The sequence below is a fragment of the Lynx canadensis genome, chromosome A2 (assembly GCF_007474595.2).
Source record: "Lynx canadensis isolate LIC74 chromosome A2, mLynCan4.pri.v2, whole genome shotgun sequence".
In the NCBI taxonomy this organism is placed as follows: domain Eukaryota; kingdom Metazoa; phylum Chordata; class Mammalia; order Carnivora; family Felidae; genus Lynx; species Lynx canadensis.
In genome coordinates, this window is record NC_044304.2 from 13,437,514 (window position 1) to 13,450,025 (window position 12,512).

At 55.8% G+C, this 12,512-nt stretch overlaps 1 protein-coding gene across 2 annotated transcripts; it reads right to left on the reverse strand.

The window, feature by feature from the left end:
• Nucleotides 1-5,754: 5,754 nt before the first annotated feature.
• Nucleotides 5,755-11,868, reverse strand: LOC115506591 (pectinesterase inhibitor 10-like). 2 transcript variants are annotated; one of them, XM_030304593.1, is made up of 4 exons: nucleotides 11,753-11,868; nucleotides 8,230-8,526; nucleotides 6,022-6,182; nucleotides 5,755-5,924 (listed from the first exon to the last, which is right to left on the reverse strand). In XM_030304593.1, exons 1-3 carry the CDS (start codon nucleotides 11,841-11,843, stop codon nucleotides 6,043-6,045), a joined length of 528 nt encoding a protein of 175 aa, XP_030160453.1. In that variant the 5' UTR covers nucleotides 11,844-11,868; the 3' UTR covers nucleotides 5,755-5,924; nucleotides 6,022-6,042. The 2 variants fall into 2 exon arrangements, with proteins under 2 accessions (XP_030160453.1, XP_030160454.1); XM_030304594.1 differs by lacking the exon at nucleotides 6,022-6,182.
• Between the last annotated feature and the right edge of the window lie 644 nt (nucleotides 11,869-12,512).

Genomic DNA, 12,512 nt, shown 5'->3' on the forward strand with positions numbered 1-12,512 from the left:
ACCAATCATTTGGCGGTGTTGATAATAAAAGGACAGGCCCACATGTTCCAGTCACAGTCTGAGACCTGTCAGTGGTGCTGACTCCAGGTCTTGGAATTCACAGCCTTGGGTGTGTGTGTGTGTGTGCACACGCACTCACGCGCTGGGGGATCAAAGGAGTAAATGGGATGTGGGAGAGGTGGAGCTCAGAGGGGCAGCCCAGCCTTCTCCTGCTCTGCCACTAAGCCTCATCAATTAGTCTATCTCGACAATCAGACATGCACATAGGAAAACTGAGGTCCAAGACAATATGGCACATCAGGGCCAGAGCTAGGGCAAGGGGAAGCAGGAAAGAAGGTACGAGGAACACACATCAGTTGCGCCTCTATAAGCCATGTTTCTGCAGGGCATTTATTTCTTCACGGAGGAAGAGGAAATGACTGGCTGAGAGTCACAGAGCCAGGGGCTGCTCAGTTCCCCCCCCCCCCGCCCAGCCCCACTAAGCTCTTTGCACAGATATGATCCTTCTAGGACCCAGGATACTTAACTGGTCCCCTCACTTCCAACCCCATATGAGCATAACCCTCTCCCAGGAGCACCTGAATTCTAATGTAGAAATCTAAGTGTTCAGCGCTAGGCCTCCCCTGGGAGGTTTTGTGGTAGCCGGGAGGATGTGCAGGGAAAGCAGAGGGTGGGGTGTGTGGATGCATTGGGCCCCTCCCAGAACAGGAAGCCCACTGGGATGTCACCTGCCCATTTTCTTCTTGGGGAAGCTCAGTTCCAGATGGAGAAACCACCTGCCCACATTCATACTCACTCATTTATTCATTCCAAAAAAAAAAAAAAAAAAAAGAAAAGTTCCCATTGTGCTAGAAAGAAAATGAAACTGTGTCATAGCCTGGAGAGTGGTGGGGTGAGGGGGACGGATAATGTTGCTCAGGCGTAGTTAGGGGCCTCTCTGAAGAGGCAACTTTGAACTGAGATCTGAACGAAGAAGGAGCTATCCAGGAGAAAGCTAGAGCAAAAGCATACCAGGCACAGGGAACAGCATGTGCAAAGCCCCTGAGGTACGACTGAGCTGGTGGGTTTGAGGAACAGCAGAGGGGCTGGAGTGGAGTGTGGGAGATGAGTGGGTGGGAGTTGATACAGAGGCTCGGGGGTGGGATGAGGAGTTGGGAGTTGGTTATGGGAGTGGACTGAGAACTTCTGAGGGATGTGAGTTGCTTTATCATTTTAAGAAGCCTCCTGTGTTGATCTCAGGGCAAAGGGACGGTCGGGGGCAGGGTAAAGGCTGGGGCAGCATCTCAGTAGGTCAGGATCATGGTGGGGCCCACGGGTGGATTTGGGATATGTTTTGGAGGCTGAAGGATGGGCCATGGCCATGGATGTTCAAGGGGATTCAAAGGTACGTCATGATTATGATGGGTGACCAGTCCTTTACCGGATAACTAATAGCCACATAGTTACCTGGGTGGGTGGGGCCACCTGGATGGGGAAGATTGGCGGGGGTGGGGGTGGGGTGGGGAGTATGATAATTAGGGCTTGGTTTAAATATCATGTGACCCTCCCAGGGGAAGCCAGTGGAGGCGGCTGGATGTTTGGGTCTGGGCTTGTGGGGGGCCAGGCTGGTTTTAGGGTAAAACAGGAAAGACAGGCCCTGTGGGGAGTGGCTGACCTTCCCCCGTCTGGACCAGGGCTGGGGCAAGAGTGGGGCACTCTCAGAGCTGTAGGCTGGAGAGGGGACGGTCCTCCTGGCCTCTCAGCCGCAGCATGAATCAAACTGCCACTCCAGACTAATTGCTTTCCCTGTTGAGAGGCTGGCAAGGGGACAGAAAGCCTCGGGGGAGGAGGGGGAAGGGCTTGGAGGGAGGCCGAGAAGCTGTCTTTCTCGCCTGTGCCCAAGATCTCGATATGAGCCAGCCCTGGCTGCAAGCCCCGAGTCCTGCCTCTAAGACAAACCCTAAATCTGTCTCTCGCCTGCTCCCTACTGTCCCGTGGTTCCCAGCACCCCTAGAGCAAATTCTCAGAAGCCCCTGGGACCCCACCTGCCCCAGGCCCTACCCACAGCTGCCTCTCACCTTCCTCCATCTCCCCGTAGCTCAGCTGGCCCCAACCCCACCTAAACCTGCCTCAGGACCTTTACACGTGCTCTGCCCTCTGCAGGGAACGTCCTTCCCCCAGCTCTCCCTCAAGGCTGGCTGCTTGTTTTCATTTATTCAACTTAAATGTCACCTCCTGGGAGATGCCCTTCCTGCCCAGCCTGCAGTGTCATTCCCACTGACCCATCCCCAAATCCTATTCTTTTTGTTAGTTGGACATCCAACTCCCCAGCCTGTGAGCCTCCACGTCCCCCATGCCCAAAGCTGGGCCCAAAGCATAGTAGATGTTACATGTGCAGGTAGAATGACTGATGCTGTAAATTGTGTGCTTTGGGGGAACACGGGGGGGGGGTCCCCTCTGCACAGAGGAAGAAGGTGTGGCTCAGAGAAGGAGCTGGCTGCCAGGGCTCGCTGGGGCCTGACCAGGGCCTTCCCACACACCACGTTAAAAAGGAGGAACGGGAGGGGGTGTCTGGGTGGCTCAGTTGGTTAAGCGTCCGACTTCGGCTCAGGTCATGATCTCACAGTCCTGCGCTGACAGCTCAGAGCCTGGAGCCTCCTTCAGATTCTGTGTCTCCCTCTCTCTCTGCCCCTCCCCTGCTCATTCTCTGTCTCTCTCCGTCTCAAAAATAAATAAAAACATTAAAAAAAAAAAAAAAGGAGGAACAGGAGGATCTTGGGTGGTAGAAACATTGGGGGGCTCAGCAGTGGGGTTCAGGGTGCAGACAAGGGTCCCGAAGGCCCAGGTTCAAATCTCAGTTGGCCACTCACTTTGAGGGAGGGATAGCCTCTCTGTGCCTCAGTTTCCTCATCTGCAAACTGGGACTACCCTCATCCTTATTCTCCTTGCATAGACAGCTGGGCTGTGGATAAATGAGTTACGGCATGCGGGACCTTGCCTGCTGCAGGGGACCAGCTCAAACCACAGGGGACCTCTCTCAAACGACACAATTTTAGCCCCCGCCCTTTTTTTTAATATAAGCAAACGGAGTTCCAGTTTATCAGTCACTCAGGCCTTGGTGATCAGTCTGGGATTCAAAGTCAGCCCGTGCTGGGTTCTCTGCGTACTACCTCAGTTTCCCAGAATGAGGTCGTTGGCCCCGTCCCTAAGGTGTGACCTCCTACCCTCCCTGGACTGAGGGCACCCAGGCCTCCTTTCCCTGGGCAGTCAAAACCTCGCATCCAGACCCCAAGGCTCCCTGCTGCTCCCTCCTCCTCTACTGGTCTCCTGCTCCTAAAGGCACTGGCTGTGGCCCTGGGCTGGACACCTGGATTGCATCCCAGACTCCTAGTGACCTCTCTGGGCCTCGGTTTCCCTATCTGTCAGTGGGCCCCCAGGCAACTCTGGGTGTTTCCAGTAGGGGACATACTGTGACCCCCTCCCCGACGGCCTGGACAGCCCGCCCCCCAGCCCCCAGCCCCCACTCACCTCACTGAGCAGGAAGGACAGTGCTGTCCCGCTGCGCCTCATCCTGCAGGCATCTCTGAGCCCGGGGAGACAGAGGTGAGATCCCTGAGGCCCCGAGAGCCCAGCCGTACCCCTGTGAGACTCCCCCCAGACAGGGGGCTCATCCCACACCCTGTACCCTCTCTCAGAGCCCGCAGATACTCAATCAAGGTAGCCCGGGCCACACCACAGGCGCCAGTGTGGGACACCCCCCCCAGAACTCTGCGGGGGCCCCTATCCAGGGACACACTCCCCAAGCCTCCTGCTCCCTCCGTGCCAGGGTCAGCAGCCTTGGAGCATAAGGACCTTCGGGAAGAAGTCCCCTGGCCCCAGGCCCCATGGGGGACCATTCAGCTCCCAGCCCAGCTCTGATGGATTCAGGGACCCAAGTCCGCTGGCTGAGAACTCCCCAAACTCACACAAGGCCCTGCTAGGCCCCGGGCAGGCCTGGCACTCACTGCCACCGCTGAGTCCTGCCTGAGTCCCGTGACCTCCCTGGGAGCGGAGGAAGGGAGGACTGGACCTGCCCAAGTGGGCGGCTCAGGGTCCCCCCCCCCATCCCGGCGGAACCCCTTAACTGTCTGAGTGCCAGGCTCAGACAGGACACACCCATATACCACCCTGAGGACAGAGCCAGGGGGTGGCAGGCAGAGTGACGGGGGAGAGTGGGGGGGGGTTCCCAACATGGAGTGTGACCAAGTGTATGTGTGTGTGAAGGGGGGGGGTAGGCTCAGGGAGGGTGGGGTGTTAGGTTTAATTGTTCCTGTGTTTGTAAGAGGGACAGAGAGATGGAAACATGAAGAGCCAAAGAAAGAGAAAGAGAGAAAGAAAGGGAGAGACACACAGAGACAAAAAGAGACAGATAGGGAGAGACAGAGAGGAGAGACAGAGAGAGGTGCAGATTTGAGTAAGATGGAAAGATTTTACCCGCTCAGGGTCTGGGACACATGTTGCACAGCATAGCCCATGAGGTGTGGCCTCAGGAGTTTGGGGGTGGCCCTCTGGGGGGTCCCTGGAGGCTCCAGGAAAGCTGGTCACCATGCTGTGCCACTCTAGGCAGATCGATGACCCTCTCTGGTCAATGCCCTCTTCACAAACAGCGGGGACTGGAGCTTCAGTGGAACCAGCACCCCCCCCCCCACCCTGGGGTTGGGTGGGAGGGGCTGTGGCCAGAGGAAAGGGGTTTGTGTGGTGCTGTCACCTCTCGAGCTACTGCAGGTTAATGTGTCACCAGAACAGCCGCCTGCCGGGGAGGCCCTGCCGTCCCTCTGCCCCCAAAAATCATTAGAGCATGACCCTGTCCCCGGGGCAGGCTTCACCCCCCCCCCGTGCTGTGTGACCTTGACCTCCCACCTCTGACCTCCCACCTCTGTCACCACCCATTTCACAGAAGGGTAAACCCAGCCTTGAGGGGGCAGCTCCAGGCCGGAGTCCTGGCCGAGGCATAGCCTGGAGCCTCCATATCCCACTCTGGCTAGAGAAGCCCGGATGGTCCTGGGGATGGGGTCGGTGGAAGCAGGAAGAACCCACTGACCCACCAAAGGTCCCAGCCCCAGGCCTGCCGCTCCCTGGACCGGTTTCCCTCCTGCACAATGGGAGGAGAGAGTGGGGCCCAGGCTCAGGAAGCAGGGCCGAGGTGGGGGAGCCATTGTGCCTCCATGTTGTCTGCGTGCTTCTGGTGCCTTCCTGCCCCCAAGCCTTTGCACAGGCCGTGCCTGCCTCCTGGAGAGCTGCTTTGTCCGCCTCAAGACTGGAAGAACTTCCTGGCTGGAAACTCCCCCGTGATGTAAAGCTGGTCTGAGCTGGTAAAATCTTTCCATTCTAAGACACATACTCCTTCGCACAGCCAGCGCGGCCCCCCACTCACGTCTCCCTTATCCTACTCCGACTTCACTTACTTCCGTGTTGTTTCCCAAACGTCGCGAGTTCTTCCTACCGCAGGACATTTGCGTTTGCTGTGCCTGTTTCCTGGGATCCCCTCCCAGCTTTCTCCAGGGTGGCTCCTTCCCACCACCCCTCACCGCCCTCTCAGGAAACCTGGACGCAAGGGCCCTTGTGATTCGGCCACAACCCCAGTCTGTGACTCCATGACCCTCTTCGCCACCTGAAGTGATGTCATTTGATTCCCTGGCTATTGTCTGTCCCCATATTTGAGACTGTGGGCCCCAAGAGGGTGGAGAAATGGTCCCCACTATGACCCCAGCACATAGTAGACACTCAGAAGCGTTTGTCACAGCAGTCCATGACTCGGGAGGCCACAGAGGAACACAAAGGCTTTATTCTGGCAAGCCTAGCCCCTCCGCAGGTGCTCTACCCCGTCCAAGCCCCCTTCTCCCTTGGCCCCACGGAGATCACTCTGGTGGGTGATGGGCAAAGGAGGACCTTTGGCTCGCTGTCTCCTGGGGGAGGAACACACACGAGAGAACGTTCAGGCACGAGCAGGGTCTGCAGCACGGACTTGGGAGGGCAATCCCTCCAGCCCAGCCCCCACCTCACCGTGGACATCTCATCCAGCTTCTAGAACTCAGACACACCACGGTGGCCACGCCTCACAGCCATTAGCACAGACCCGATGAGCAAGACGGACACCAGCAGACACACAGCCACCACCACGCCTGGGTTCCTGTGCAACTCGGGGGCCCCAGTGTCCCCTGGAGCTGAGGGGAGGAGGCCTGAGTCAGCCCTGGACCCCACCCCTCCCAAGGCTGAAACACCCACCGGGTGTTTCTACATCCCTTCCAGGAAGCCGTGCTCACTTCCCTCTCCTGTTGCTGCTGCGACTTTCTTTTAAGTTTATTTATTTATTTTGAGAGAGAGAGAGAGAGAGAGCGCATGGGAGGGGCAGAGAGAGAGAGAGAGAGAGAGAAAGAGAACCCCAAGCAGGCTCTGCACTGTCAGCGCAGAGCCCGACTCGGGGCTTGAACTCTCAAACTGAGAGACCCATGACCGGAGCACACATCAAGAGTCGGACGCTCAACCGACTGAGCCACCCAGGCGCCCTGCTGCTGTAACTTTTTTTTTTTTTAATATAGTTTTTAAACAATGTTTTTAATGCTCATTTATTTTTAAGAGAGAGAGACAGAGCGTGAGCAGGGGAGGGGCAGAGAAAGAGGGAGACACAGAATCTGAAACAGGCCGCGGGCTCTGAACTGTCAGCACAGAGCCAGACGCGGGGCTCGAACTCCCAAACCATGAGATCGTGACCTGAGCGGAAGTTGGACGCTCAACCAACTGAGCCACGCAGGCGCCCCTGTAACTTTTTTTAAAGCACGATTTTCTCCTTTCCCTTTTGAAAATCATTTGTCTATAAGGAACTCGTTCAGTGCTCTGTGTTTTTTGCTGCCCTCGTTGGGGACTCTCAGGAGTTCTTGCCAATTGAGAAAAAGCAAATCTAGGATTCTGTTCCCAAATGCAGCGACGTTCTGATGATGCCTGCAAAATTTGAGCCTTTGTGAGGCTGGTTTCCATCCTAGGACTTCAGGCAGGTCATTACACTTTGTGTCACGCTGTTCTTTGGACATTTGAGACAACACACTGTTCTAAATGACGGGTTTTTTTTTTTTCTAGACCCCCTAGAAATGCTTGGCTTCTACTGAACCCCCAGGGCCCTGTCTGGCCATGCTCTGCAACTACCCTACCCTCCCTGCTGCCACCAGTATCCCCACTCATCCACCCCACTCACTCGGTCGGTCCCAACCCTGTCACTGGCCCTCAGATGCGCCAGGCACAGTCCTACCTCAGGACCTTTTCATGGGCCGTGCCAGCTACCCGGGCTGCTCTCCGGCTAGATACCTGTGTGACTGCCTCCTTCACCTCCTTTAAACTGAGACATTTGCTAACTGTTCTTTAAAAATTTCAATCCTAGGGGCGCCTGGGTGGCTCAGTCAGTTGAGGGTCCGACTTCCGCTCAGGTGATAATCTCACAGGTCATGAGTTCAAGCCCCGCGTCGGGCTCTGTGCTGACGGCTCAGAGCCTGGAGCCTGCTTTGGATTCTGTGTCTCGCTCTCTCTCTCTTTCTCTCTGCCCCTCCCCCGCCTCACACTCTGTCTCTCAAAAAGAAATAAATGTCAAAAAAGAAAAAAAAAATTTTTTTTAATTCAATCCTAGGGGTGCCTGGATAGCTCAGTCGGTTAAGCATCTGACTCTTGATCTCATGGTTTGTGAGTTCAAGCCCCACATCGGGCTCTGGGCTGACAGCACAGAGCCTGCTAGGATTCTCTCTCTCTCCCTCTCTCTCTCTGCCCCTCTCCCTGCTCCTCCTCTCTTTCTCAAAATAAATACATTTTTAAAAACTAAAAATGTCAATCCTAGTATGGGACTCTTGATCTCCGGGTCGTGAGTTTGAGCCCCACACTGGGGGTAGAGATTACTTAACAGTTAAAAGTTTAAAACAAATTTCAATACACTTGTATTCACATTCTGACCCCTTATCGTGCTTATCTTGTTCTTTCATAAACAAATCAATAATTTACTTATAACCTGTCTCCCAACAAAGCTGTCTCTCACAGGACCTGATACACACTAGGTGCTTAATAAATGTGCATAGAAGAAAGAAGGTCTGAGCGGCTTTAGGTGATACCCGGTAGAGTAAGAAGCCCCGATCCACACATTCTCAGGTCTGTGTCTCTCCCTGGTGGCTAATCCCAGAACTGCAGCTTGCCACCCCCAACCATTTCCCCAACCCCCAAACCTCCAGTACTCACCCGAGCCAGAGGACACAGAGGTCCCGTCAGTGCTGGCTGAGGGCATGGAAGAGGGCTCTGGTCTCGAGCTGGGAGAAGTGGAGCTCCAATGCAAGGTCAAGGTGGGGGAGCTTGGGGGGCTCGAGTGGGAGGTAGGGGTAAGCTCTGAACCCGGGGAGCCAGAACTGGGGTGGGTGGCCGTTTCTGGTTGTGGGGAGGAGATGGGCTCCAACCCTAGATTTGTGGAGCTGGTGGGGGTTGCCCCTGAATTTGAGGAGTCGGGGTTTGAAATAGGGGTGCGGACCTGGACGTTGGAGTCTGTAAAAAGAGAAACACGCCCAAAATGGAGTCACTTGTGCTAAGCCCCATATCAACAAGCCAAGACTTAATACCTAATCTAATCGCAGTTTCCGCCCCGCCCAGGAGTGGGACCTTTACCCCGTCAATCTGGAATTAGCTGGTCAGCACTTGTGAGATAATCTGCCTCCTAGATGCCCCTCCTCTGCTTTCTCGCAAAGGAAGGTAAACTTGCCTGAAACAATCCACTCTTTGCTGGGAACTGCCTTTCTCTTCCCCCACTTCTGCCTATAAAAGCCTTCCATTTTGTACAGCTCCCCGGAGCTCCTTTCTATCTGCTAAGATGGGACGCTGCCCAATTCATGAATCATTAATAAAGCCGTTTAGGTCTTCGGATTTATTCCTGCCGCATTTTGCCTTTTAACAAGTCTGCCTCTACACCCGACGTGCTGCTGTGGATAGTAGCGGCCGGTGGTTTCCACTGAGCTCGAGGAGCCGTAGCTGGGAAGCTCGGTTCTCCGTCCTGCTCGCCAAGAGCACGGAAAAAAATAACACTGGAAGGAAAACTCACCGAGGGGGCAGGGAGGGGATGGTTAGGGACAAGGGGGTGTGGCCTCAGCCCCGGCCCCTCTCCGGAGGTCTCCCCGTTATCCCAGATGGTAAACACCTGCCTCTCGGGAGACCTGGAGGACTTGGCGAACCACGTGAGTGCTCCGTGGGAAGCGGGAGGCGCCCTTGTCTGAAGTTCTACAGCCAAAGTTACAGCCCGGGTGGGGCCCTCCCCGCCCCCACTCTTGCTTCGGGACTCTAAAGGCCCTCGGTATATAGGGAATGGCTGCAACCCAGCCAGCTGGGGAACTCTTTCTCTTTTTTCTTTTCTTTTCTCTTCTTTTCTTTCTTTCCCTCCTTCCTTTCCTTCCTTTCTTCTTTCTTCCTTCCTTTCTTTTCTGTTTCTTTCTTTCTTCCCTCTTTCCTTTTCTTCCTTTCTTTTCTTTCTTCCTTTCTTTCCTTCCTTCCTTTTCCTTCTTTTTTCTTTCTTTTCTTTCTCTTTCCTTCTTTCTTTCCTTCTTTTTTCCTTCTTCTTTTCTTCTTTCTTTCTTTTCTCTTTCCTCCTTCTTTCCTTACCTCCTTCCTTTCTTTCTTTTCTCCCTTTCTTCCTTTCTTTTTTCTTTTTCTTCTCTTTCTTTTCTTCTTCCTTCCTTTCTTCCCTTCCTTTTCTTTCTTCTTTCTTTCTTTCTTTCTTTCTTTCTTTCTTTCTTTCTTTCTTTCTTTCTTTTCTTTCAAGTCTATCCTCAATGTGGGGCTTGAAATCACCACCCTGAGACCAGGAGTCTCATGCTCCACCAACTGAGCCAGCCAGGCGACCCTGGGGAACCCTTCTAAACCTTCTGGGACTCAGTTTCTTCCTCTGTAAAGTGTAAGTCGAGCCTCTGAGCGCTCACACAGGTTTGGCACATAATGGGTGGTCAGGTGCACAGATCCACCTCCAAGCCCCCGGGGAGGATCAGCCTTAATCTTCTTCATCAGGTACCTGGAAGGTCCCCAAGGCTAAACTCAGAGTCTTAAATGAGAGGTTGGTTCTGAGGTCTCTGGCTCTGGGAACAATCCGTGGTTTGGGGCTCTGGAAATTACCCTGCTCTGTTCCAGCCACTCTCTGGCTCCTACCCCATCCCAGGCACTGAGCCCAGGAGCTAGAATGAGGGTGGGTGAATATTTTGTGGGCCACGTCCCACAAGGACTTCCTAGTTCCAGGCTGCTAGGCACCTTAGTTGCTTGTGAGCTCGTTCATCAACGGCTCCTTGCCCCACCCTACCTACTCTGCCCCGGGCGAATCTTTGTGCTTCCTCCCTCACCTCACCTCCGGCAGCAAAAATGCGGAAATAACCTCAGGTGCCAGGAGGGGGCTGGGTCTACACACAGACCCCTAATTCTCTGTCCAGGCTCCCAGGCTCTGTGGGATGCCAGAGAAGTCTAGCAGAGGCATGGTGCACTGGCCTGACTTCATTCCCATTTTACAGATGGGGGACTAAGGCTCAGAATGGTTGGGAACCTGGCCCAAGGTGACTGGGAAGGTGGGAAGAGGGCCCCTTAAGGACCACCAAGGAGTCAAGGATGAAGAGGCCAGCCTCCCCAAACTGCTTCCTATCATTATTTTTGAGGCATTTCTGCTGAAATGAAGATGACTCAGGGCCACAGTGGACCCCAAGCCAAGCCAGAACTCTGGGGAGCTGAACTTTTTTTTTTTAAGTAGGCTTCATATGCAGCAAAGAGCCCAAGGGGTGGGGGCGCGGGGGGAAGAGACGGGCTTGAACTCGTGACCCTTCAAGAGTCGGACCCTTAACTGACTAAGCCACCCAGGTGCCCCAAGGGAGCTGAACGTTTTAAAGTCAACCGAGGAAAGCCAGTGCTTGAAAGAGGAGGTGGAGGACGACACAAGCTCTGCTGAGTGCCGGGGACAGAGTAGACAGGTGCTCCTGAGCTGCCGGAGAGCTGACCAGAAGGTGAAGTGAAATTGGATCCAGGCACTGTGCCGGGAGTTTGCTTTGCCCGGAGTGCCCTAGACCAGGAGGCTGGCAAGAGCCAAGGCATCTGGTTCTACTCTGGGCCTGGCACAGCTGGGAGACTCGCCTCGCCTGAGCCTCAGTTTCCTGAGCTCTGCAGGAGGGATACATGGGGTGCCTTCGGAGTGAAGCCCTTGCCCGCAGTGGGAATCCCGGGCGTGGTGGCCTCCGTTCTTGACGTTCTAGGGCTGAGGCCGGGGCATGGGTCAGAGAGAGCCATGACTCGGTGGGACAAGGAGGGCTGGGGGGAAGGCTGCGGGTTCAACTCTTCTGCAGCCCGGGGACCGTCTTACAGGGCGGCAGAAGGAAATCAAGTCAGGCGCCAAGAACCTCTCCTGGGAGCCATCAATGCTTAGTGACCAGGAAGTGAGCCCTTACGTGCCCCCCACTATGGCCCTGGGGCCCTCACTCCTCTCCCCTTGGGGGCTACAAGAAACTGAGGTTTGAAACAGAACCTCAAACTGGGTATGGAGGCCCCCACCAGCCTCTTGCTGGTTCAGATCAGCAGCAGAGTGGCAGCGCCCCACTTTGCTTCTGAGAGGAGCGGCCCTTCACGTGTTGGGGGAAGGCTGGGGGTGGGGGGGGTGGCCTGAAGGAGGGATTCAGAAGCCAAGTGTGTTCCTGAGCCATACGCCCCCCCACCTCCAGCTTCCCCAAAGCCAGGCCTCCTTGTCACCTGTTCTTACCTCTAGAGGCGACAGGGGCAAGGGAGGGATTCCCCAGCAGCAGCACCAGAGACAGCGGCAGAAGTGGCGAGGGCAGCTGGGAGCCCGCCATTCCAGGGCAGGGAGGGCGAAAGGCGGGCTCGGCACAGGTGTGTGGCACGCGCACGCGCACACGCACGCGCCCCCTGCCTGCGGCGCGTGGGGCTGGGCACAGGTGGGGCAGAGGTGGGGCCTCAGGACACAGGGCCTCTGGGGGCCCGCTACTGTTCCCCGGGGGTGCCATTCCTGCCGCCCTGTCCACCTGGACCCCCCGCCTCTCCTACAAACCCCACCTGGACCATGACCCTGAAGCCGTCCAACTCTCCCTATCCCCTCAACTCTGTGGCCCCCTCCGTAGCTGCCCTAAATCCATGCTGTCCCCGCCCCGCCCCTCCTCTGTCCGGGCCGCCCCCCTCTGGGGCAGCCCCCTCACTCTCTCTCTCTGCCCGGTTCCTGCCCCAACAGGCTGGTTGGGTCTGTCTGGCTCGCTCTCTCACCAAGACTGGGGGTGAGAGAGAAAGGCAGGCTACACTTCCCCAATCGGGAAGTAGCATTTCCTGAAGGGGGCACCCATGCATACGCCCGTAGGATTTTCTAGGGGCAGGGAACTCGTGGTGGCCATTCTGGACCAGGTCCCCGGACACGGGCTTCTGGAATGTGCTGGGGACCGCTTCCATCTGGAACTGACTGGACTCCCCTCCATTAGCCACGGATAGACACGGTGACGTATGTGAGGCCACCC

Bases quoted from the DNA above. Each gene is read 5' to 3' on its own strand.
- LOC115506591 (XM_030304593.1), bottom strand. From the start codon at position 11,843: ATGGCGGGCTCCCAGCTGCCCTCGCCACTTCTGCCGCTGTCTCTGGTG. The intron at 8,527-11,752 runs GTAAGAACAGGT...CTCTTTTTACAG, and splicing joins TGCCCCTGTCGCCTCTAGAG to ACTCCAACGTCCAGGTCCGC. The intron at 6,183-8,229 runs GTGAGTACTGGA...TCCTCCCCTCAG, and splicing joins CTCTGTGTCCTCTGGCTCGG to CTCCAGGGGACACTGGGGCC.